The following is a 27141-nucleotide window of genomic DNA, read 5'->3' as shown; positions in this document are numbered from 1 at the left end:
AGAGGAACAAGATGCCTCCTATAAAAATCACATAATTAGGGGAGGCATTGCAGATAAAGGAGGTGACAGAATGAGAGAAGATCACTAAGTTCAGTAGCCTGAAGAAGTGGCCTGTTGAACATCAAAGAGCTACAGGGAAATGCAAGGATTTCTTTGAACCTGAAAACCAAAGAGGGTCCACGATAGGGGAGTGCCTGGAGAAGTCTGTGGAATCTGCTGCCTAAGAGGGAACTAGCATCAAATATGTGTTTGGTTGTGGCCATTCCAGATGGGCAGACCCAGGCATCAGAAGAATACGCTGTAACTCAGGCCCACTGGATTCCCATGCATCTCTGTCTTCTGTTGGTACAGAACATCTGAGAGTCATGGCTTCTTCGCTTCTCCCTTCCAAACGTCATGCATCTTCCCTTATTCATGATCTTTAACTCACAATGATAACCAGAAGGACTCTGGGCTATATAGTTTCCCACCTTACCCATGCTGAAACACAATTCATGGAACCACCTAGACACCAGCTTTCATCGTCATATCACAAGGTCACTCTTTGTAATCTCAATGCATCGTGCCCATTTTTCAACGAAGATCAAAAACACGGAGCAGAGGGCCGGCCCGGTGGCTCAGGTGGTTGGAGCTCCATGCTCCTAACTCCGAAGACTGCCAGTTCGATTCCCACATGGGCCAGTGGGCTCTCAACCACAAGGTTGCTGGTTCAACTCAAGTCCTGCAAGGGATGGTGGGCTGTGCCACCTGCAACTAAGATTGAACATGGCACCTTGAGCTGAGCTGCCTCCCGGATGGCTCAGTTGGTTGGAGCGTGGGCTCTCAACCACAAGGCTGCCAGTTCGATTCCTCGAGTCCCACAAGGGATGGTGGGCAGCACCCCCTGCAACTAAGATTGAACACGGCACCTTGAACTGAGCTGCCGTTGAGATCCTGGATGGCTCAGTTGGTTGGAGCGCGTCCTCTCAACCACAAGGTTGGCAGTTCGACTCCAGCAAGGGATTGTGGGCTGCACCCCCTGCAACTAGAAACGGCAACTGGACCTGGAGCAGAGCTGCACCCTCCACAACTAAGACTGAAAGGACAACAACTTGAAGCTGAATGGCACCCTCCACAACTAAAACTGAAAGCACAACAACTTGACTTGGAAAAAAAGTCCTGGAAGTACACACTGTTCCCCAATAAAGTCCTGTTCCCCTCCCCCAATAAAATCTTTAAAAAAAAAAAAAAGAGAAACACATCTTTCAATAATAAAGATTAAAGGAAAGGGTAGATATCAGGTCATAAAATTCCAGTATCTGCAGCAGTGGAACAGAACTGAAATGCCAATGTAGATCTCATATCATGATCACACAGTAGAAACATGATAGAAACTAAAAATCAAAAAAGTTTTTCATCTGAAATTATATCAAGCTTCACATGAAAGAAAACAAAAACCACTTATTACCCCTGGGTCCAAAAGACATTGTAATGAAAATGAGACAAGTTTTACACAACTGTACTTTTGAAGTCCAAGGTAATAAAATATATGTAATCCAGATAAAGGGACATAAAGAAGTATTTATTATCTTAAGTTTTCATATCAGCAACATGAACCAGAAATTAATACACTGGAAATCAGTATTAAGAATGAGCTATTTACAAAGGCAAAACCATATTTATAATAAATAGAAGATTTCAGTGCTGCTCTGAGTTTCCATGTACAAAATAAGTGAAGTGTTACATATAAAGGTTTTCCACATTCTTTCCATCCATAGTTTCTCTCCAGTGTGTTTGCACACATTTACAATAACATTTTAAGGAAGAATGAAGGCTTCCCACAGTCCTTATATTCACGGTTTCTGTCCATCATGTGTCCTCACATGTGCTTGCAGGGATTCGAGATACTTGAAGGCTTTCCCACACTGCTGACATTCATAGGTATTCTTTTCACCATGCGTTCTCATGTGTTTTCTCAGGGATGTTGGATACCGGAAGGCTTTCCCACAGTGCTGGCATTCATCAGGTTTCTCCCCAGTATGGGTTCTCACATGCACTCGCAGGTTGTCAGGATACCTGAAGGTTTTCCCACACTCCTTACATTCATAGGGTTTCACTCCACTGTGTGATCTCATATGTCCTCGAAGAGAACAGAGACGACTGAAGGCTTTCCCACAGTGCTGACATTCAAAGGGTCTTTCCCCACTGTGTGTTCTCCCATGTATTCGAAGGGATGAGAGAAAACTGTAGGCTTTCCCACACTCTTTACATTCATAGGGTTTCACTCCACTATGTATTCTCATATGACCTTGAAAATGCTGAAGCTGCCTAAAAGCTTTCCCACACTCCTTACATTCATAGGATTTCTCCCCACTGTGTGTTCTCACATGTTTCTGAAGGTAAGAGTGACTACTGAAGCCTTTGCCACATTGCTGACATTCGTAGGGCCTCTCCCCAGTGTGTGTCCTAACATGTACTCGCAGCGATGCAGCATACCTAAATGCTTTCCCACAGTGCTGACATTGGCAGGGCCTCTCTCCAGTGTGTGTCCTCACATGGACTTGCAGGTTTGCAGGATACCTGAAGGCTTTCCCACACTGCCGACATTCATAGGGTTTCACTCCACTGTGTGTCCTCACATGTCCTCGAAGGGAGGAATGACGACTAAAGGCTTTCCCACAGTGCTGACATACATAGGGTCTCTCCCCACTGTGTGTTCTTGTATGTTCTTGTAGGTTTGTGAGATACCTGTAGGCTTTCCCACACTCCTTACACACATAGGGTTTCACTCCACTGTGCGTTCTCAGGTGTCTTCTAAAGTACTTTGGACTGCCAAAAGCTTTCCCACATGCCTTACATTTATAGGACTTCTCTCCACTGTGAGTTCTCACATGTCCTGTAAGGTAAAAGTAATACATAACGGCTTTCCCACATACTTTGCATGCGTGGATTTTCTGTCCACAATGACCTCTCAGATGTTCCCGAAACGATGAGGGGCAAGTGAAAGCTTTTCCACATTTCTTACACTCACAAGAGTTTTTACTACTGAGCGTCCTCGTATGTTTCTTAGGCACTGTCCCAGGATCCTGACATGTGCAGGGTTTCCCCACAAAGTCTGTTCCCACATGAGAGCTCAGGCAAGAGACACACCTACAGGCTCGCCCACATTCCTCACACACATGAGGGTTGTGTCCAGTGGGAGATCTGGGCTGATTCTTCAGGAAACAACAATCCGTGCAGACTTTTCCACACATAGTGCAGTCAGAGGGTTGAACTCCAGTCAGATGTCGCTCAGGCACAGGAAGCTCTGTGACCTGGTTCAAGGTGTGTCCACACCGATCACCTCCGTGACCTTCCCAGGGACTCTCCACACAATGACTCCTGTTCAAATGGGAAGCACACTGTTAGGGATGAAGATTAAAAGTGATGTATTGATTAACGATTGACTAATGATGATTATTTTGATGATGTCTTTGCCATTTTCACGTCATGGATATATTTTCAGCACTGTCTGCATTGTTCCACCCTGGAACAAGCTTAATGCTCTAGCTGGGCTCAAATAGAAGTATAACTTTCCTTGTTTTTATCTATATGGTTTCCTGATCACTATTTCTAACTGAATTCTGTTTCAATCATGCAATATCTGTATCAGACACTTAATACCTACATCACATTTATGAAAATATGAAAATAGTGTCTGGTGAGCATTCTCTGCGTAAACTATTGCTAGGGTTTATACTTTTTCTTTAATTTCAAGTTAATCTAACACTCTGCCGATATTCCCCATTCCCCTGTGGGAGTGCCACTCACCTCAAATGGCTCTCTTGGGTTTGGTGCTGATCTGCAATGTTATAAACTGTCCAGTTTTCTCTAAAAACAGAGCAGAAATCATTTCTTGTGAACTTTACTATTTTCTGTTCACTGGATATTTCCTTCTCCAAATTATCTTGCTGAGGACATGATGCACTGGTTTTAACTTGAGTGAAACAATCTGCAACAATTGATAGCATAATTCAATTAAATTTTCTGGGAAAGAAATGGTGGGATAAAGGAAAAAAAACAAAATAACTGTGTGGATTTATTTTCATATAATGAATCAAAAGTGTAAACAAATTTTATAAAGAAGAATTTGTGAACTTAGAAAACCTCTAAGGACCTTTGCTATTTGAGACTTCAGCAATAATAGGAAAAGTAGGAAATAATGAGTCAAAATGGCAGCCTTTTTTGAAGAAATATTTCAAAAAAGATGGAGATTGAATAGTATCAAAAATGCAAACTAGGGGCCAGCCCGGTGGCTCAGGCAGTTAGAGCTCCATGTTCCTAACTCTGAAGGCTGCCGGTTCGATTCCCACATGGGCCAGTGGGCTCTCAACCACAAGGCTGCCGGTTCGATTCCTCAACTCCCGCAAGGGATGGTGGGCTCCGCCCCCTGCAAGTAAGATTGAACACGACACCTTGAGCTGAGCTGCCTCCCGGATGGCTCAGTTGGTTGGAGTGCATCCTCTCAACCACAAGGTTGCCGACTCCCGCAAGGGATGGTGGGCTGTGCCCCTGCAACTAGAAACGGCAACTGGACCTGGAGCTGAGCTGCGCCCTCCACAACTAAAGACTGAAAGGACAACTTGAAGCTGAACGATACCCTCCACAACTAAGATTGAAAGGACAACACCTCGACTTGGAAAAACGGCCTGGAAGTACACACTGTTCCCCAATAAAGTCCTGTTCCCCCTCCCCAATTAAAAAAAAAAAAAGCAAACTAGGAGGAACTGGTCAAAATGCACATGCCCAAATGCTACCTTTACAAAAGGAAATAAAGACAGTCTTCCCAAATGAGTGAGGAAAAGTCCAACAAGAAAACCAGGGACATCACAAACGTCACCCTTCTCAAACACAGACTGAGTCATGTTTCTGATGCACATGGACGAACATCATTCCCTTATCTAGAACCTGTTGCTCCCTGAGGGTTGTTACTCTCCTGTAGTTCTCAGACACACAGGCCCTACATGGAGCCTTTCTCACGGTCCCCAGATGCCACCGGCTGATTGGATAGTGTGTGTGGAGTTGCCCTGTTCATGATGGAGGGCAACAAACATTCTATGAGAAGGGCCGATACTTGGGCTTCAAGGACAGTGACAATGTATAGAGTGAGATTAATTGCAGAAAAATGACCATGTCAAATATGTATTAACCTCAATGTAACTTTCTCAAGAGTAAACGCCATAAAACTGCTTTTGCTGCCCAACAGTGAACTGGAGACATGCTCACGCTTAAAAAATTAGGGAGCCTCACACTTTTGTTCAAGAGAAAGTCAATTTAACACATAAAACTTTGTTACCATGAAAAAGATATTTGACTCTAGGTAGGTTTCATGAAGGCTGGATTGCATCTGTCTTTTTTGTAACATATTGTCCTTCCTTGGACCTAATAAAAAAGGACAATTGTAAACATAATTTTTCCCTAAAAGACTAAGGGAAGGGATGAAGCCGTCCTCACCCACGGAGGCCAGGTTCCGGCAGGTCTCCAGCATCACTTCTCTGTAGAGCTTCCTCTGAGCACCATCCAGCAAAGCCCACTCTTCCCGGGTGAAGTTCACAGCCACATCCGCAAAGACCACCGTGTCCTGAAACATCCCACATGTTCTATTTCAACAAGGCATTTGTTCACCAATGCATGTGGGAGGATGGGGGAGGCCGACAGTCAGGGAACTGGATTCTATTCCTAGGACTACTAAGCTCATGTTCTCATGGGAAATGATAAGAAAGCAAGCAAACCACGTGAGACCCTCAATGATGGTCAGTGCTTGGAACCCTGAAGCAGAGTGTGACAACAACTGATATAAACTTCTCCTCACATAATTATAAAATGATTTCTCCTGAGATAGAGCAGATTCTGGGGTAAGGTAAAGATTGAAAAATGAACTTGTCATTCAGGTAACATGGAACTGGATACTTGGCTTATTCAAAATTTATTTCCACGTCAGCTCCAAGACCTGGAACCAGAATATCAAGATGTCACGAACACTGAGATTTCCAAGGCTGCTGATCTGACAACTCTCAACTTCGAAGCTGTCAGCATCAAGGAGCCCGGTCTAGTCCCTTGAGATCCAACAGAGTCAGAGAAACAACCCCTCCCAGGATGAGGTGCACATTGTGGACATAGATATAGGCCCGGGCCTGGGACCTGGAGCACCTGCTGGGTAAGAGGAGAGCCTGGTTCCCGAAGAAGCTGTTACGCGAGAAGAGCCTCTGAAATCAATAACTAAGAGCCTGGAATTTAAGAAAATGGCCCCACAAAGAAGAATCACTGAACAATCTAATGGTAAAAGACAAATGTGACTTTAACAGAGAGAAGAAAAACCCACCTCATGCATATTTTAGAGCAATATGGATGACATCACACCAATGAAATAAAAAGCAATTATTTTAAAAATTGAGATTTTAAAAGAATATATATATTCTCAAAATCTCACAAAAAGAAAACATCCCAACTACATTGGCTACAGAAAAAGCAACACTACTTCAACCAGGGTTGCAACTGGGATTTGCTAATCACACACCTGATACAAAACTTGTATTCTGTATATAGAAAAAGTCATATGACAACAATAAAAAATAAAAGGTAACAAATAATATGATTAAATAATGAGCACAGACTCTGAGCAGACATTTCTCCAAAGAAGAAATACAAATGGCAAGTAAGCACATGAAAGATGCTAGACATGAGTCATCAGGAAAATGCAAATCAGACTAAAGCAGATTCCCATTCACACGACTATTATGGCTGTGCAGACAGACACATGTGCTGGCAAGGACATGAGGACGACAAGACCCTCACACACGGCTGATGGGAAGTAACGTGGGGAAGCCACTTTGGAAGACAGCCTGGCGGGTCCTCAAAATGGTGAGCGTGGTGACCACATAACACAGCAATTCCACTCCTAGGTGTCTATATACCCAAGATAATCAAACAAATATCAACATAGCACTAGTACAGTCTTGTGTCAAATAACATTTCAGGCAAAGATGGACCGCATATATGAAAGTGGTCCCATAAACTATAATGGATCTGAGAAATTCCTACTGTAGCCACCGTAATGTCATAGCACCACACATTCCTCACGTTTGTGGCGATGCTGGTGTGAACAAACATACTGTGCCACCAGTCATATAAAAGTACAGCACATACAATAATGTGCATAATACTTGATAATGACAATAAAGGACTATGTCACTGTTTTATGTATATACTATCATTGGGAACACTCCCCAAGGTCCCGAGAGACCGAAAAAAGAGACTGACAACTCCAACATTAAACAAAAAGTTTATTAAGGGATCTTACAGACAGAAGCAGAGTCTTGGGCGGCAGCAAGATGGCATCTCTGCAGCAAAAAGGTGACACAGGTAACATATACATATATGTTACTTACACACACACACACACACGTGGCTTGTGGCCTTGTGGCACATGCCAGGGTTGTAGATGAGGAGCAACAGGCTGTATCCCATAGCCTAGAGTATACCATGTAGGTATACCATGCACTAGGCTATACCACGTAGTTTGTGTAAGCACACTCTAAGTAGTTTGCACGGCAACAAAATCCCCTAAGGATGCATATCTCAGAATGTATCCATCCTTAAGTGGCACATGACTATATAAATGTATTCATAGCAGCGTGATTCATAATATCTAAAAAGTGAAAACAATTTAAAAGTCCATTAATTGAATTGGATAAGCAAAATGTGGGATGTTAACACAATGGAATATTATTTGGCAATAAGAGGAATGACGTAGTGATTCGTGGCACAAACTTACTGAACCTTAAGGACATTACCAGGCTTCACAAAAGACCACACTGAGTATGAAATCGCTTACATGAAATGTACGGAAGAAGCAAATGTATAGAGATAGAAAGTAGATTAATAAATTGCCAGGAACCAGGCATGGGGGAGCGGGACTAAATGCAAGGTGATGGCAGTAGACACAGGTTTTCATTTGGGATGATAAAAATGTTCCAAAACTACAATATGAGGGTGGCTACACAATTCTGTAAATATACCAGATACCACTGAATTTTATGCTTTAAACAGGTAAACTTTATGGTATGTAAATTATACCTCAATTAAAGCTGATTTTGAAAAATTCAGACAAACTAAAAATATATCTTTCTTAAACTAATGGCATTTTTATTTAAACACAATGGAACTAGAATAAATAAAAATACAAAAAAGGAACAAAATACAGATGATTCAGAGATTAAGCAAATTGAGATACCACAATGGGGAGAGATTTTTGTAGATTAGCTGTAACGGGATAACTGTACAGACATCGGTAAACATAGCTGGGACGCTGCAAGGAAACAGAACATCTGAGAATGTCCATGGTCACTACAGAAACACAGTCCGTCAACTCAAATACCTCCACACTACAAATGCCGTTCTCAAAAGGCTCCTAGGCCAGGGAACAAAATTCAAGTCAGTGATTCCAAATTGTAGGAAGAAATTGCAGGATATTACCAAGACCAGAAAGGAACAATTCAAAACATATTCAAAGACAACATTCACAGATATAAAGGCAAAAGCCTTTTTAAAAGGCAATCGAACACATAAACGTATAAAATGCATAAGTCAAAACCAAGTTCATTTCATTCCAGAAAGATGGATTAAATATTGGTTGTTCAATGAGTACAATTTCCTCCATTAATGGAAAAAAGACACACAAACCATAGGCTTCCAATCCACAGATGCCGAGGACACGCCTGTCTTATGTCACTGTTCATCAATGACAATACAACTTAAAGACGAGAAGGGAACACGCATAATCAAAAAGAAATGGTGTCTACATAAAACCCAGAGCCAACTTCCTCTTTAACGGTGAAATGTTACACTTGTTCCCTGAGACAGGGAACAAGGCGAGCATGGGCATGGACTCAGTCTACGCCTGTGAAGGCCTGCCAGTGCAGCCATGGAAAACAAGAAGTGGAAAAAGATTTACAAAGAGCAAAAAACTACACTTCATTCGTACGAGACGATGAGATTTAGCATTTAGAAAGCCCCAAATCCTGCAGACAAATTGTGAAATACGCGTGTATATATATAACTGATCATAGCAAGGGTGCTGGTTAAAGTATAATATTCAAAAACTAATTTCAGGGGTGGCCGGTTAGCTCAGTTGGTTAGAGCGTGGTGCTAATAACACCAAGGTTGCCGGTTCAGTCCTGCATGGGCCACTGTGAGCTGCGCCTCCTTAAAAAAAAAAAATTCATTTCAGTTCCATGTGCAGTGACAAGAAGAAAATGACATTTTGAAAGGAACCATTTAGTGTCCTTCTTCCCAGGTGCCCGGGTGCAAGGACACGATGAGCGGCAACAAGGACCCGGAGATGGAACTGGAGGCGCTGTGTTCTATTTCTAGAGGAGAGTAAAACTTCTGGGAATTTTCCGGTTTCCTTTCAACGTAGGATGAAAACAGTAATCCCAAAGTTGCCTTAATAGAAATTTCTATCCTGTCCGGGAAACAAGAGGGAAGAGCAGCCCGGTATGCACCAGCTCAGACCCTCAGCCACCTTCCCACAGCGCACAAGGGAACCCCAGTCAGAGGTCAAAGCCCTTCCCAGATAAGGGGACAGGATCTCCCTGTGGACAGGTCGCCCAGGTTGGACCCTCCCAGGAAAGGGGTGAGGGGACCTCAAATCCCAGGAAACTGAACTCTGGGTCCCCACACACCCTGCTCTCTCTCTTCAGTGTGGAAACTCACCCTCCTCCAGGGCCTCAATTCTCAATAAAGAGGAAACACTCAGCTAGAATCAGTTTAATTCTGCCCCAAATTAACTTTCAAATTCATCAACTTCCCTCCAACAGTAAAATCCAAATGTTCACCCCGAGTCTGACCTTCATAGGCTTACTCCGTTCGCACAAATCACACTTAACTCCAACGACTCTGGATAATGCCAAACCAACCACCCCAGGTCACAGTTCACAAAATCTGCATTAATCTTTGACATCAGCTATTAACAGGAAGTCATAAACTCTGCACCCTAAATGGGAGAGTCATTATGATTTTTACGAATCTTTTTAATCCATACCTCCACTGAACTCACATGAAGGTGTGGCACTGTGCTCATTTTCCCTACAATTCTAACAAAAGAGAGGACATTTTCTGAATATGAGACACTTTTCCCCAGCAGCATCTCTGGACAAACTCTGGAATAACACAGGTCAGCAGGACAAAGTCCTGAGACACTTACCACCCTCACTAAGGAGAAGAAACAAAGCAAAAAGAATTCCGTGGTTTTTACGTCAGCGGAAATGGGAGGCCGGAATGAGGGAAAGCTCTCAGTGCGGAGCTGGACACAGGGGAGGCTGCTCACAGGTGTCAGGTGACAATGCTGAATCCTCTGAGCCCTGTGCTCCTGAAAGCACTGATGGGAGTGAAAGGGAACCACCCCACCCCACCCCCATAATTTGTTCTCAAACAGGGCATGCTGCAAGAAACCCAATTCATCATCGGACATAGGTAAGACTCTCAGATGTACTCCACATTTACTACGACAAGGTCAGAGGCAGACACCCCATACCCGCACTCGCTGAGTCCTCAATGATTAGCTTTACTGCTTGTCCAAACAGAACGAGTTTGTTGGCCAGACTTTGGTTCAGCTTTACTCCTTGCCCCAGACCCCAAAACTTTAACCTGTCCTCAGCCTGAGCCCACAGACAACTCCTCTCTTTAAAACCAAAACTTTTTGCCCCACTCTCCAGACGCTCACAGATCCTATGATCAGGGCGCTCCCCCTACTGCAGAGCCCTTTCTCCCCACCCCTGCAGGAACTGCTTTGAATGAAAGTCTCTCCTTAGAAGATTCTGACTTTCTATTTCCCACAGGTTGGACCAAGTGATCACAGTTGGCGTTTCTTATCCAAACTTTACTCAGGCTCCTGTCCCCCCCACAGACCTTGTCCCACCCCGTCTGCACAAGCACTGAGACGCAGACGAGGGCCCGCTGACCGGAGCCCACAGTGCGCTGACCACACGGAGGCCCTTCCTGTCACACCGCCTTCCTGCGCCCCCTCCTTCCACAGAAAAGAAAAGCCCTTTCCTGTCTGATCTGAGAAGCGGACACAGCTCTGAGATCCGCGTCTTGTCCCTATCGCACCAGACTCTGGAATAAAGTCTCCTGAACAAGTCCGCATTTGACGTTATCTGTCAGGTCCAGAAGAGCGGATCCCCCCACCCCGCGTCCACCCCGCCCCCAGCCCTGACTGCCCGCGACGGGGGTCGTCTCGTCTTCCCGTCGTCCCTCGCCCGGCTAAGGACTCGGGTTCAAACCCCCAGAACCCCCACGAGTGCCGAGACAGGACGCTGGGACCAACCCCGCGGCCGAGGACGGAGACTACGGTCGGGATCCCGTAGGGCGCAGGGAGACGCGGGCCGCGCGCCGCTTCCAGCCGGTTCTGGGAGGTTCAAACCAGCCCCTCCCGGTCCCAGCCCACCCCGCGCACGCACCATCTCGCGGCCGCGCTCCAGGTTCTCAGAGTGTCCTCCCCGCGGCTCTGCAGCAGCCCCAGAAGGTGAGAGCGAAGGTGACAGGACTCCTCAGGCCGCTTCCGGCAGGTGCGCTAGAGCGCCTCCGCCGGCCGAGAGAGACCGCAACTCAGTATGCGAGCGCGCCCGCCTCTCGCAGTGAACGAACAATGCTTTGGGCCCTCGCACCCTGATTGGACAATGCCTCAGGAACCCGCGACGTGATTGGGCGGGACTCCAGGCTCTCCCGTTCTAAAGAATCTGATTGGACAAATCTCCGTCACGCCACCAGGACATGATTGCCCTGTTTTTGAGAACTTCATCCTATCCCGTGACTGGGCAGTTCCTCGACCCGCCCCTACAGTCCCGATTTTGCTCTGGGCCCCGCCTCCGACTTTCCTCATTGAGCCAAGGAGCTTGAGTGATGGGCGGAGACGGAGGTCGCGGGGCCGAACGCGGCGCAAGTGCGTGTTGTCTGCTGCAGAAGTTCCCTGCCAGCTATCTTCGGCTGAGCTGTGTCGTCCGGCGGCGATGTATGTGGACTCCTAGCTGAATCTGCACCCAGCAGGCGGATGCTGGTTCGCCCTGCAGTTCATGGGCACCACCTTGTCCTCCTCAGGGAGTGGGCAGTCCTGATTCAGTTTTCCCGTGGATTTTCACGTGTGTGTTGGGGGCGGGGGGTCGGACAGCTCCCAACAGGAGGGCCTGGTGACTACTAGGGTCAGGAATTGGCGTGGTGGCGAGGACACCGTAGATTTGTGCCCTTTGTTTAAGAACAAAGACTCACTGGCGTGACCTGGTGCAGGCAAGATCTGGATAGGTTTTCCATGTGTGACTTTTGACACCGTGAGGCCCCGCCCAGCTCCCCGGCCCCATATTGGGGCTTTAAGTCAGCCACCTTTGGCCCTGAGTCGTTTGCCCCACTGGACCCTGTGGCCTCAGCCATTGTGCAGGACTCGCATCAGCACAGCCACAGGTGTGAGATGCATTTTACCCTGAAAGGGAAATTTATGTGAGATCAGGCTTTTAGCTCCTGTGAATTTTGAAATCTAAAAAGCTGTATTTTGATAAAGATTGAGACTTTAAAGGAACAGTCAGTTGGGAGGAGCTAGGGCTTATGGGAGTTCTTGCAGTGTTGAAGTTCTCCCATACTATGACACCGGGAGAACTTAACAGGAAAAACTCTATGCTTACAATAAAGCTCTGTAGTAGTAACCGCCCCTCCCCTTATCTTCCTTTTTTCCTCTCTGTAGTCTCCAATTGGCACTGTCAACTTGCCAAAGATAACTCTGCAAAAACCCAACAAAAGAACCATTTACTCAGGAAAAGAAAAAGAAACAAGGTCACCCCAGAAGTGTGTGAATGCACACTTCTGGTGCTCCAACCACCCACCCACGTGCAAAAATCCCAAATCCAAAATGGCTTCTCTTTATTAGCACCACCTCCCCAGAAGTTACCACAAAGTTTAACAGGAAGTTAAGACTAGAGAGTCAACAAGGGGGCCCAGCTCCACCCATAGTCTTTCCAACTCTATGGTTAATCATCTTAAGATGCCAGTTCACTTTTATAAGCACAGAGTTCAGTATGTGCACTTGACTTGCCATGCCTGCATGCACAGGGTTGTAATCTTTTTTTCCCAGAATAAATCCTTTTTGGTTACAAAAAAACTTAGTCGATATTGTTTTCCAGTCAACAATTTCCTTATTTATACTGGGGGTGCCAAAAAACCGTATACACGTGACTTGTAGTCATCTTTTGTTACCGGTTTAAACTGAATATTACAATTTTAATAGTTTTTTCCTTTCTTAAAATGTGTACATTTTTGGCACCCTCTGTATTGTGATATTGCTCAGTTTTGTGAATGTTCAAAAAGCCACTGGGTTTTACACTTAAAAATGTGAATAAATTACATTTCTAGTTTTTAAAACAAATGTAAAGGCCATAATAGCCTTAATAACCCTACCTCCTAGCCCAACTAAGATATTAGGTTGGAGCAAAAGTAATTGCAGTTTTTGCAGTTATTTTTAACCTTTCAAACCGCAATTACTTTTGCACCAACCTAATACTTTGTCTCCGTGGATTTGCCAATTTTGGATATTTGATATAATTCAAATCATACACTATGTGGCCTTTTGTGACTGGCTCCTTTCAGCATATTTTCAAGGCTCTTTCATGTTGCAGCACGTGTCAGTGCTTCCTTCCTTTTCATGGCTCAGTGATACTCCATCCGGTGTATATGCTACACTTGGTTTATCCATTCATAAAACTGAAGAGTTAAGACCTCATCAGAAAATATCTTTAATTGAAAATTATGGGGCGGTCAGTCAGCTCAGTTGGTTAGAGCAAGATGCTCATAACACCAAGGTTGCCAGTTTGATTCCTGCATGGGCCACTGTGAGCTGCGCCCTCCACAACTAGATTGAAACAACTACTTGACTTGGAGTTGATGGGTCCTCGAAAAACACTTAAAATAAAAGCTAAAAACGTTTGTATAACTAGTTTGTATACTAGTTTGGACTAAGCCACAAGAAGGAAGTCAACTAGCTGTTAACTGGACAAAAATAACCTTTAGATAGTTCATCAAAAAGTGAGTTTATTTGGGAAAAGAAAACAAAACCACCCCAGCAGTGTGGAAACATGCACCTTCCGGCTGGCCAAGCACATGCAAAAGAGGGCACTCTCTCAAGATGGCTCCCCTATAAGCCCTCCCCACAGGAAGTTAGAACCATAAAGTTTAACAGGAAATCAGGACTAGAGAGTAACAGGAAGCCCAGCTCCTGCCATAGACCTCCCCACTCCCTGGTCAACTTAAAGTGCCAGTTCGCTTTTATCATAGCACCCTATTAACCATTATAGAAATTGGTTAGGGCCTTGGTCTAGGGCCTGTAAACTACAGAAAATATAACCAAGAGAGCAGAAATAATAGTATATAATAAGTAAGAGTCACAAGATGTACAGCTTCTACTCCTGTACATCAACATAACCTAGTGACATGCATTGTTGTTTTACAGCCCACAAAACTAACGACCCACGGAAACCAAGGGTCCTGATTTAATGTATGACTTTGATTTGATATGTAGACCCAGCCCTCTATTCAGTTTCTTCACATAATTCCCTTTAAGCCTTAGCCCTTTCCCTTACTAGTCATTAACCCTGAGGCAGCCAGAAACAGGGTCTTGGCTAAGGGTCTTGACTAAGGGTCTTGAGTACGGGTTTCTGTTAAGCTAAAGATAACATCACAGCCCAAATGTGTTTCAGCTCCTGAGCCCTAAAGCAGAACGACCCCTGAACACATCCTCATGAAACCAGACTGAGGGACTCCAAAGCTGACCTCAAGACCTGAAATTATGATTTACTGCCCTTACCTCACTCTTAACCAATCAGCAAGACCCACAACCCCAACCCCCTTATTCATGACGTCTCATGATATTGCTCTATAAAAACCCTTGTCTGTAAACCATCCAGCAGTTTGGGCTTTTGAGCATTCGCTTCTCCAGTCCTCCTTGGTGGCACCATTCCTAATAAAACTGCCAATCTTTCTCCACTGCGATTGTCGGTGTTTAGTGTTTGGCTCTGCTAGCACTGGTGGACAAATTCTGTTTGGTAACATTGATCCATTGATGGACATTTAGGACATGTCCACCTTTTGGCTATTTTGAATAGTGCTACAGGGAACGTTCACGTAACATATTTGAGTATGATTCATCATAGATAGGAGGGAAATAGAAGGGTCATACTGTAATAGGTTAATTTTTTGAGGAACAACCAAGTTCTTTTCCACAGCGGTTGCACTGTTTCACATTCCCTGAAACATACACAGATTCCAATTTCTCCACATCAACACTCTTTTCTGAATTGTTTCATTCTAGCCATCCTAATAGGTATTAGTGGTATCATCTTTTGGGTTTGATTTGCACTTCCCTGGTGATTAGTCATGTTGAGAATCTTCTCCTGTTTATTGCCATTTGTATTTCATCTTTGGAGAAATGTCTATTCAAGTCCTTTGCCCATTTTTTTAACTGGGTTCTTTACATTTTTGTTATCAAGACGGAAAGGTTCTTTAGGTTTTCTGGGTAATAAAACCTTATCACCTACACGATTTACAAATATGTTCATTCTATGAGGTGTCTTTTCACTCTCGATAGTGTCCTTTGATGCACAAAAGATTTCAATTTTGATGAAGTCCAATTTATCTATATTTTCTTGTATTGCTTGTGCTTTTAGTGTCATATTTAAGAAATCATTGCCAAATGTGGAGTTCGTGAGGATTTGTCCCTGTTTCTGTCACTCTTGGGTTACCCAGGACAACCTGCTTGTGGGGTGGGGATTCTCAGAAGAGCCATGTTCAAGTCCTGGAACCGGAAAGCTCCTGATAAAACACACGTCCCTATATAATTTTTTAATGTGAAAGGCCATGAAGTTTTAAGGTAATGAAATTTACACTTTACATGAAAAGCTGTCAATAACCTTTTGTCTGTGGTTGCCCATATGTAGTTTTTGAGGTTCTAAAAATGCAATTGTTCCAACTCTGAACAATATGTTATTTTTTCTTCCTTTATAAAACTTACACCTACTTCTCATGGTGCTGGCTAGGATACCTAGTCTACTGCTGAAGTGGAACTGGAGTGATGGATATTCTTGTTTGTATATAATTTTATTGGACAAATGAATGTTGACCACTTATATATGTGTTCTTCCATAAACATTTCTTTTTATGACACCCTTCATTAAGTTGTGAGAGTTCTTATCTATGCCTAAACTCCTAAGAAATGTTGAATACTGTAAAATGATTTTTCTGCATTTACTGAAATAATTTTAGATAGTTTTTTAAATGTGTATTGTGGTGAGTTATCTTAATCAGTAAGATCAACAAAATAATTGATATAATTACAAGAATAAGTTAATCCTCCAGAATGGGACATTTTAACATATCCTTAGTTAATGAAACATAAAACATAATGTTGGCATATAACTGATTTGAAAACCTAAGTAATAATATCTTCATAAGAAACAATGTAGAAAACTGTATTTGACAAAAAGGTACATTGTTTTGAAACACATATAAAAAATGAAAGAACATTGGGTATTCACATACAAAAATGGAAATTAAACATACTGGGTTTATCATTTAGAGACAATTCAGCTGTAAGAGAAAACCCATAAACTGCCGAATATGTCCACAAGTGCTTATTTCAACCCTAGAAGTGTTCAGAAAAGAGAAACACAAGGTCAGTGCAGCCTCTTAACAACGTAATCAAGAAAGTAAGTTCCCTGCATTTGTGGCTACAGTGTTAGAAGTGTCCAGGTGGAGGCAGGAAACAGGTCTACTATTAAAGGAACAAGATGCTTCCTACAGAAATGTTATTAGCAAAAACAGAGAAGGGGAATAGAAAATGAGAGATCACTAAGTTTGATAGCCTGAAGAAGTGACCTGATGGACATCAGAGCTACAAGAAAATGCAAGGATCTGTGTGAACCTGAGAACCAAAGAGGGTCCATGATGGGAGAGGCTCTGGAACAGTCTGTGGAATGTGCTGTCTAAGAGGGAACTAACGTCAAACGTGTGTTTTGTTGGGGTCGTTCCAGACGGGCAGAGCCAGAAGTCAGAAGAATATGCTGTAACTCAGGCCCACTGGATCCCCACGCATCTCTGTCTCTTGTCGGTACAGAAGATCTGACAGTTATGGCTTCTTCACTTCTGCTTCCCAAACCTCATGCATCTTCCTCTTGTCGTGACCTTTACCTCAGAACTACAAACGAAGGACAATGGGATACAGTTTACCACCTCACCCAAGCTGATGACACTATTCATGGAAACTTCTAGACACCAGCTTTTATCTTCATTTCACAAGGTCTCTACACACTCAATGCATCGTGTCCAATTTCCAACCAAGATCAAGGACAATGAGCAGAGGCAAAATTATGAACATAATCAGATGAGACCGTCCTCTTCCAAAATCTTTCAACAAGTACTAATTTCTGTGCAGAACACGTGTGGCATCCACTCACAACAAAGTGAAACATATATCTCTCAGTAATAAAGACTGAAGGGGAGGGTATATATCAAGTCAAAAAAATTCCAGTATCTGCAGCAGTGGACCAGAAATTTCAACAATATAGGTGTTAAATCATGATCACATACTAAGAACATAACGGAAAGTAGGAATCAGAAATTTTTTCATCTAAGTTATACCAAGTTGCACAGAAAACAAAAAACAAAACCCACTATCACCCCTGGGTCCAAAAGACATTGTAATGGAAATGAGACAAGCAGGACTGCATTTGAACATCAATAAGGCAAAAATCATGACCATGGAAGAAATAACTTTAACATAGCCAATGAAGACCCAGAAATTTTTAAAGATTGTGCTGACCTTAGTTCAATTATCTATTCAAATGGAGACTGCAGGCAAGAAATCATGAGAAGGCTGAGATCTGGAAGGGCAGCAATGGAAGAGTTAGGAAAGGTCACCAAGAGCAAAGATGTGTCATTAGAGACCAAAGCTGAGACCATCCACACACTCATATTCCCAGTTACCATGTATGGATGCAAAAGCTGGACAGTGGAGAAGGCCAATAGGGAAATAATCGATTCATTTGAAATATGGCATGGGAGGAGAGCCCTACACATACCCTGGACCACCAGAAAGACGAACAAGTGGGTCCTAGAGCAAATTAAGCCTGAAATGTCACAAGAGGCAAAAATGATAAAACTGAGTGTCCTACTTCGGGCAGAGCATGAGAAGGCACTGTTCTTTGAAAAACACAGTAATGCTAGGAAAAATGGAAGGCAGCAGGAAAAGAGGGAGACCAAACATGAGGATGGATTGACTCCATAAAAGAAGCCACAAACATGAGTCTACAGGAGCCGAGCAGGGCTGTTGAGGACAGGACATTGTGGACGTGACTCATTCATGGGGTCACCAGAGAAGGAGCCAACACTACAGCATGAAACACACACATAGTTACAAAAATAAAACCATATTTGTAACAGTTAGAAGATATGTCCTGCCCTGAATTTGCATGTACAAAATAAGTGAAGTGCAACATCTGAAGTTTTCCCCACATTCTTCCCTGTCATGAGGTTTTTCTCCAATGTTTGCTCACCTTTACAACGAGCTTTTAAGGGAGAATGAAGGGGCATCACAGTCCCTGTATCCAGGCTTTCGTACCAGTGTTTGTCCTTACATGTGCTCGCAGGTTGGCAGGATACCAGAAGGCTTTGGCACATTGCTCACATTCATAGGGTTTCTCTTCATAGTGCATTCTCGTGTGTTTTTGTGAGGATGAGGACCAACTGAAGACTTTCCCACATTGTGTACATTCATATTTCTCCCCACCGTGTGTTCTCACATGTCCCCGAAGGGAAGACTGACTGAAGGTTTTCCCGCACCACTCACATTCAAAGGGTCTCTCCCCACTGTACATTCTCACATGTTCACGAAGGGAAGAAGAACAACTGTAAGCTTTCCCACACTCCTTACATTTATACACTTTCACTCCACTGTGCATTCTCACGTGCCTTTGAAAACATTGAGAATGCCTGAATGCTTTGCCACACACCTTCCATTCATAGGGTCTCTCCCCACTGTCTGATCTCACATGTTCCCGAAGGGAGGAGGAACAAGTGTAGGCTTTCCCACATTCCATACATTCATAGGGTTTCACTCCACTCTGCATCTTCTAAAGTATTTGGGACAACCAAAGGCTTTCCCACATTCATACAGTTTCTCCCCAGCATGTGTCCTCATGTGCTGAAAGATTTTCCACAATGCTTACATCTGTAGGGCTTCTCTCCAGTGTGAGTTCTTACATGTCATGTAAGGTACGAATAATACCTAAAAGCTTTCCCACATACTTTACATGCATGGATTTTATGTCCACAGTGACCTCTCAAATGTTCCCGAAACGATGAGGGACAAATGAAAGTTTTTCCACATTTCTTACACTCAAAAGAGTTTTTACTACTGAGACTCCTCACGTGTCTTAGGCGCTGTCCCAGGATCCTGACATGTGCAGGGTTTCCCCACAACATCTGTTCCCACATGAGAGACACACCTCAGGCACGAGACACACCTACAGGCTCACCCACGTTCCTCACACACATGAGGGTTGTGTCCAGTGGGAGATCTGGGCTGATTCTTCAGGAAACAACAATCTGTGCAGGGTTTTTCACACATTGAGCAGTCAGAGGGCTGAACTCCAGTCATATGTCGCTCAGGCACAGGCAGCTCTGTGACCTGGTTCAGGGTGTGTCCACACTGATGACCTAACAATATCCTAGGGACTGAAGATTAAAAGTGATGTCTTGGATAATAATTGATTGATAATGATTATTTTGATGATGTCTTTGCCATTTTCGCGACATGGATATGTTTTCGGCACCGTCTGCATTGTTATAACATGGAACAAGCTTCAGGCTCTCGCTGAGGGGTCACACAAAGAAATAACTTTCCATCTTTCTTACACCCGGGCTCTCCTGATCACAGTTTCCATCTGAACCCCATTTCAGATGTTCAATATCTACATCACGTTTATGAAAAGAGTGTCTGGTGAGCATCCTCAGTACACTACTGATTAGCTGGGCTACACTTTTTCATAAATTTCAAAGTGTAACACGCTGCTGAGACTCTCCTTCCCCCTGGAGGGGGGGCACTCACCTCAGATGCCTTTCCTGCATTTCATGCTGATCTCCAATGTTATGAAATATCCAATGTCCTCTAAAAACAGACCAGTAGTCATGTCTTGTGGATCTAATTGTTTCCTCTTCACTGGGTATTTCACTCTCCAAAATGTTCCTCTGAAGACATGATCCACTGGTTTTCTGTGTGAAACAATCTGCAACAGTGGCACCATATTTAATTTCTTGAGATCAAGATGCTGGGATAGAGGAAAGTAAATAGACTCTATGTGGACTTTTGCTCACATATTGGTCCCAAATGTAAACAAATTTTATAAGGATTGGACATGTGAACAAAGAAAATCTCTGAGGACCTCAGCTACTTGGGAGTTTTCAATAACAGGTAAAATGAGTCAAAATGGCAGCCTGTTCACTAAGAAATACTTGAAAAGAGATGGACTCTGATGTTGAGATAAATATAAAAATGCAAAGTAGGAAGGAAGTGGGAAAAATGCAAGTGCCCAAATGTTCCCCTTACAAGAGGTGATATAGGACGTCTTCCCAAGTGAGTGAGGATGGATGACAAGTCCAACAGGGAGGCCAGGACATGACACACATCACCCTTCTCAAACACAGATTGAGTCATATTTCTGATGCTCATGGACAAATGTCATCCCCTACCCAGAACGTGTTCCTCCAGAGGGTTGTTGCTGTCGGGGTGTTCACAGACTACAGAGGCCCTAGTTGCAGCCTTTCTCACAGCACCAGTTGCCACTGGATAGTGGGTGTGGTGCTGCTCTCCTCCTGGAGGGTCCTCAAGGGGAGGATGAAGGGCAACAGACATTCCATGAGAAGTGCTGATACTATGATTCTCAAGGCCAGTGATGCTGGGTAAGTGTGGGTGTAACTGCAGCAACATCACCTTGTCCGATGTGCATTAACCAGAGTGCAATGTTGTCAGGGGCGGAAACCACAAATCTGCTCTCACAGGTCCAAGTAACACAGGAACAACGCTCACACGTAAAATTAGGGAACCACAGACTTTTGATCAAGAGTAATAAATAGATTAATACATAAGTCAGATTAATACATAATAATAAGCAAGCAAACCACATGCAGGACACTCAGGGATGGTCAATGCTTAGAATCTTGAAGCTCAGTGTAACAACAACTGATAAAAATTTCTCCTCAAATAATTATAAAATGATTCTTCCTGAGATGGAGCCGATTCTGGGGTAAGGTAAAGAGCAAAAAATGAAATCATCATTCAGATAACAAGAAATGAGTACTTGGCTTACGCAGAAGTAACTTCCCTGTCAGCTCCAAGACCTGGACCCAGAATGTCAGGATGTTGTGAACAGAGATCTGACAACTCTCGCCGTGGAAGTCATCAGTATTGAGGAGCTGGTCTAGTCCCCTCATACCTGACAGAGACAGGGACACAACCCCTCCCAGGATGAGGGGGACACTGTGGGCACAGATTCAGGCCAGGGCCAGGGCCTGGCACACCTGCTGCTAAAAGAAGTGACTGATTCCTGAAGAACTATCAAGCCAACAGGGCCTTCAAATCATTAAGTGAGTGCCGGGAATTCAAAAAAAAAAAAAAGGCAATTATGAGTATATTTTAAAAGAATACAACTTGGGCAAATAAAAGAAAATGTGAAAAAGGAACAAAATACAGATGATTCAGAGATTAAGCAAATTGAGATACCACAATGGAGAGAGATTTTTGTAGATTAGCTGTAACGGGATAACTGTACAGACATCGGTAAACATAGCTGGGACGCTGCAAGGAAACAGAACATCTGAGAATGTCCATGGTCACTACAGAAACACAGTCCGTTAACTCAAATACCTCCACACTACAAATGCCGTTCTCAAAAGGCTCCTAGGCCAGGGAACAAAATTCAAAAGTCAGTGATTCCAAATTGTAGGAAGAAATTGCAGGATATTACCAAGACCAGAAAGGAACAATTCAAAACATATTCAAAGACAACATTCACAGATATAAAGGCAAAAGCCTTTTTAAAAGGCAATCGAACACATAAACGTATAAAATGCGTAAGTCAAAACCAAGTTCATTTCATTCCAGAAAGATGGATTAAATATTGGTTGTTCAATGAGTACAATTTCCTTCATTAATGGAAAAAAGACACACAAACCATAGGCTTCCGATCCACAGATGCTGAGGACACGCCTGTCTTATGTCACTGTTCATCAATGACAATACAACTTAAAGACGAGAAGGGAACATGCATAATCAGAAAGAAATGGTGTCTACATAAAACCCAGAGCCAACTTCCTCTTTAACGGTGAAATGTTACACCTGTTCCCTGAGACAGGGAACAAGGTGAGCATGGGCATGGACTCAGTCTACGCCTGTGAAGGCCTGCCAGTGCAGCCATGGAAAACAAGAAGTGGAAAAAGATTTACAAAGAGCAAAAACTACACTTCATTCGTACCAGACGATGAGATTTAGCATTTAGAAAGCCCCAAATCCTGCAGACAAATTGTGAAATACGCGTGTATATATATAACTGATCATAGCAAGGGTGCTGGTTAAAGTATAATATTCAAAAATTAATTTCAGTTCCACGTACAGTGACAGGGAGAAAATAACATCTTGAAAGATGTCCTTCTTCCCAGATGCTTGGGAGCCCCACCTGCCTTCCCCAACTGTCAAGGACACCATGAGCGCCAACAGTGGAACTGAAGGCATTGTGTTCTATTTTTAAAGGAAGTGAAAGTTTGTGGGAACTTTCCATATAGGGTGACAATGGTGATCACAAGCCACCTGCACAGAAACACAGCCCCAGACAACACCACCGTGTCACTGTAATGCAGGGCATGTCAGCCAGCTTCCAGGAAGCAGAGCAGTTACTCTTGGAACCGCCATGACCCGGGTATTGTGTGACTCTGCCAAGGACAGTTCCAGGAGGACAATTATCCCATTAATCTTGTGACAGCCATTAGCTATATCTTGGTGAATCTCTTAATATGGTCCACCAAATCAGAAAAAGAACAGGCTTTAAAATCCCGGAATCATAAGCTGGCAGATAAAAGAGATCACCAAGGCACACGGGGTGGGTGGATGTGGTGAATGAAGCCTCTTTGTAAAACTGGCTCCAAAAATGAAGTGAGTGCAGAATTTGAGACGAGGAAAGAACTTTTCTTAAAAAGTAACTGGATTCAAAATTCTTGAGACACTTTCCTGCTATGGAGGTAGCCTTTATAAAACACAATTTCAGTACATTTCTTAGGTAAAATACGATGTAACCTGACAAGTTTGTGAAGAAATGTGAGTGTATTAAATTTTCACAAACCTGCCATAATAAAAGGTGAACATGTCACTCTTTACTTTGTGAAACCTGTTGAGCTTTGAAAATGGACAAACATGCAGAATAATAATCAGTGTTCATTTATAGGATCTTATTCTTATAAATGTAACATTTCTTAAAGGCGTATGATGTCCTTTCAAACTCATCCCAAGAGAGCAAAATACTGAGAACAGTTATTCCACCGATGATCCACCTTAATGGATATCTCATCTTAAATCAAGTCTTCATCTGGTCTTTCCCCTAATTATGGAAACACAAAACGGTTCAGACAAATTTAAACACCAGAAACATGTACATAATCCTCTGTGTTTCTGATTTGTTTTCCAAATATAAATGGCTCCGCTGTAGCAAACAAACGTGTTCATCCCTTTCTCTAGGCTTGGTCCTAGGAGCTTCCAAGGCGTGTAGAGCAGGAGAATATAAAATACCTCTGCCCAAAGCACTGAGGGGAAGGACCAGTTCCTATTTACAACCTGGGCCTGTGCTGCAAGGACCAGGATGGGAGTGACAGAGGCATCAGCGTGTCATTTCTGTGTCATCAGATCAGTGACCATGAGTTCAAGAAATTCCCCTTTATCTTCTACTCTAGGTTTTCAGTGCATTGATAACTAAGGTCTTCTAAATGACCTAACATAAAACCACATTTCATGTCCCATTTCTTTTCAGAGTGTTTTCAAGTGTTCAAATGTACTTCCATCGTGAGCTCTTGGTAACAACAGACAAAGAAATCTTTCTAATGTGGATCCTCAGAACAACCTTGGTTTTTAAAAATCATGAAAGAGGAAACTAATGGTGTCCTTTCACCAGGAATATGTTGTCACAGGAAAACCATTTCTCCTTTATTAATAGCTCAAATGATTGTGTACGGAACACAGAGAAAGATAGGAGATATTCATAGACTCAGATTTTGTGTAAGTTTCTAGAATGATAACTCATAAAAATAAATAACTCAGTGTATTTTGGATCATTAGACATGATGATCCAAATTTACTTTTGAAAAGTAAATTTTTAAAATAGACTCTTAAATTGCTATTAAAATGAATTTTCTTTAGGTTCCTAAAATACATCTAATGAAGGATATAAAATAATTTAATGCAAAACTTACAGGTGCATATTCTCAGTAAAAGGACTCAATGTCACCCCCATGTCAGCTCTCCCAAACAGGACAAGAGCTTTAAAGCAAATTCCATGAAATCCACAACCAGGTTTGTTTGGGCTTTGGTTAATTTCTGTTTTGTTTTAACTTTACAAAAACTATTTCTAAAAACTGAATTGGAAGACAAAAATAAGAATAGCCAAGAGTCCCCACATAACAACGTGGTGGGATTTTCCTAAACAGACATCAAAGCTTTTAAAGAGTAGTAATTACGATAGAATGGCCTTAACAGAGGGATGGACACTAATGGAAAGAAACGAGGGGAGTGCCGGTCCCACAGTCTATACAAGTGGATCTACCCGAGGGCAGTGGTAGAAAGGTGATATTTTGACCCGTGGGACAGTGATGACTGGTTACCTACCGGGAATAAGGAGTCCTGTCCTTATCAATTTCAGGTACAATAACCAACTCACTATAGGTTGAACTGTGACAGATGACAGAAGGACACACTGAGATGAAGTTATAGGCAAACGTGTTTACAACGTAAGAGCTGGGAGTTTTCTTATATAAGGAAAAAAAGAGCAAAGGAACAGATGGAGAAATTCAAGCGTATTAACATTAAGAAGTGTCCATCAAAATGTAGAATAAAGATTTAAAAAAAAAAACAGCAGGCCCAAAATGGAGTGACTGGAGCTAAGCCTACAAGAGTTAAGACCTGACCTAATTGCAGTTTCAACCTCTTCCAGGAATGTAGTCTAAACAGGTCAGTCTGGAATTTTCACGTCAGCACCAATGAGGTAATCTTTACATAGGTCATTTGTCCCTTTTGTTTATTTGCTTTTGACTTCCTTGTCCTGCCTTTAAAATCCCATTCCTTCATGTAACCCTGTGCAGTTCTTTTCTTCTTGTTAGATGGGATGCTGTTGCCCAATTTATGAATTGTTTAATAAAGCCAATTAGACTTTCAAATTTACTCAGTTGAATTTTTGCAACTAAGATTGAACACGGCACCTTGAGCTGAGCTGCTGCTGAGCTCCCGGATGGCTCAGTTGGTTGGAGTGCGTCCTCTCAACCACAAGGTTGCCAGTTCAATTCCTCAAGTCCTGCAAGGGATGGTGGGCTGCGCCCCCTGCAACTAGCAACGGCAACTGGACCTGGAGCTGAGCTACGCCCTCCACAACTAAGACGGAAAGGACAACAACTTGAAGCTGAACGGCACCCTCCACAACTAAGATTGAAAGGACAACAACTTGACTTGGAAAAAAAAAAGTCCTGGAAGTACACACTGTTCCTCAATAAAGTCCTGTTCCCCTTCCCCAATTAAAAAAAAAAAAAAAAAAAAAAAAAAAAAAAAACCATACAAATGATTTACAGTGAGAAAATGCCTGAAAACTATTTTATGGAAGATGAAACACCAAATGAGAAATGCTCACCCACAAGGGTGATTGGGAAACACCAACTTGTAACCACAAGGAGATCCACGTCACACCCTCAAGACGGACAGTTAGATAATTCCAGTGCTGGAAAGGACAGGTATAAACACTTACGTGCAACAGTGACAAACTCGATTGAAACACTCCATTGGCACTTCCTAGAAAATCTGAACACATCGAAAACCTGCAGCCCCTCAACTTCTCTCCAAGGTATAAACTTTTTTGATGCATTTGCACTTGGAGACGAAAACAAGAATGACTGTAGCAATACTGCCGACAAAAGCAAGAAATGAACTTGAGACAATCCACACCCCACAACGACTGCAGTGGATGAGTTCACTAGGTGACCTGAACACAGACACCCGCTCCTGTGAAACAGACTGAGGCTGAAAAACCACCGAGAAGCCGCTGTGTGACCTTGATGGTGTAATATTATTGGTAACAGTCACTACTGCAAATTCAGCAGAGGAAAACCAAACAAAGTCCTGCCGGTGATGATGAACAGATGTAAGCTGCAAAGAGTAACAGTGAGAACCGGGATACTGGTCACCCTGGGGGCAGCACTGGGGGATCCTAAAACCAACCAAGAAAATAAAATTCACACACCTTCAATGAGTGCAACAGTGTCACTGCAGTCACATGGCAGCCAGATCCTGTCCAGGGAACAAGAGGGAAGAGCAGCCCGGTGTGCGCCAGCTCAGACCCTCAGCCAGCTTCCCAACAGCGCACAAGGGAACCCCAGTCAGAGGTCAAAGCCCTTCCCAGGTGGGGGCCGGGCTCTCCCTGCTCACAGGTAGCCCAGGGTGGCTGTTCCTTTAAAAGGAGTGATGGGACTCTGAACCCCCTGAAGTCAGACTCTGGATCCCCACACGCTCTACTCTTTCAGAGGTTTAGAAACAGCCCTAAGGCAACCACAATACACCTCACAGAGGACAAACTGCCCCAGCCCACAGGCAGGTGAGTGTCCTTCACAGGCTCTGTGACTTCTCTCAGCACCACCAACTCCTGGTGGCTCTGGGGACTGGAGGCCACCTGCAGGGCGAGGTGCCCAGCAAGACCCCACGGCACCTGCCTTCACCTACCACATAGTACCAGCTTAGGCCACAGCTTGTCTCCTCCCAGGTGATGCACCTGCTTCAAACACCGTGGGCCACTTAGA

At 43.4% G+C, this 27141-nt stretch overlaps 1 protein-coding gene and 1 pseudogene across 2 annotated transcripts; both read right to left on the bottom strand.

Annotated features, from left to right (window-relative positions):
• Nucleotides 1–1160: 1160 nt before the first annotated feature.
• Nucleotides 1161–21355, bottom strand: LOC117038377 (zinc finger protein 77). Of its 2 annotated transcripts, none has more exons than XM_033135325.1 (4): nucleotides 20156–21355; nucleotides 5473–5599; nucleotides 3790–3970; nucleotides 1161–3360 (listed from the first exon to the last, which is right to left on the bottom strand). In XM_033135325.1, exons 2-4 carry the CDS (start codon nucleotides 5504–5506, stop codon nucleotides 1833–1835), a joined length of 1743 nt encoding a protein of 580 aa, XP_032991216.1. In that variant the 5' UTR covers nucleotides 5507–5599; nucleotides 20156–21355; the 3' UTR covers nucleotides 1161–1832. The 2 variants fall into 2 exon arrangements, with proteins under 2 accessions (XP_032991216.1, XP_032991215.1); XM_033135324.1 differs by lacking the exon at nucleotides 20156–21355 and adding an exon at nucleotides 11478–11646.
• On the bottom strand, nucleotides 16618–21537 carry LOC117038529 (zinc finger protein 77-like; annotated as a pseudogene).
• Between the last annotated feature and the right edge of the window lie 5604 nt (nucleotides 21538–27141).

This window comes from Rhinolophus ferrumequinum, chromosome 18, assembly GCF_004115265.2.
Source record: "Rhinolophus ferrumequinum isolate MPI-CBG mRhiFer1 chromosome 18, mRhiFer1_v1.p, whole genome shotgun sequence".
NCBI lineage: Eukaryota > Metazoa > Chordata > Mammalia > Chiroptera > Rhinolophidae > Rhinolophus > Rhinolophus ferrumequinum.
The sequence above is the reverse complement of the archived record's forward strand: the minus strand, read 5'-3'. Positions and strand labels throughout refer to the sequence as shown.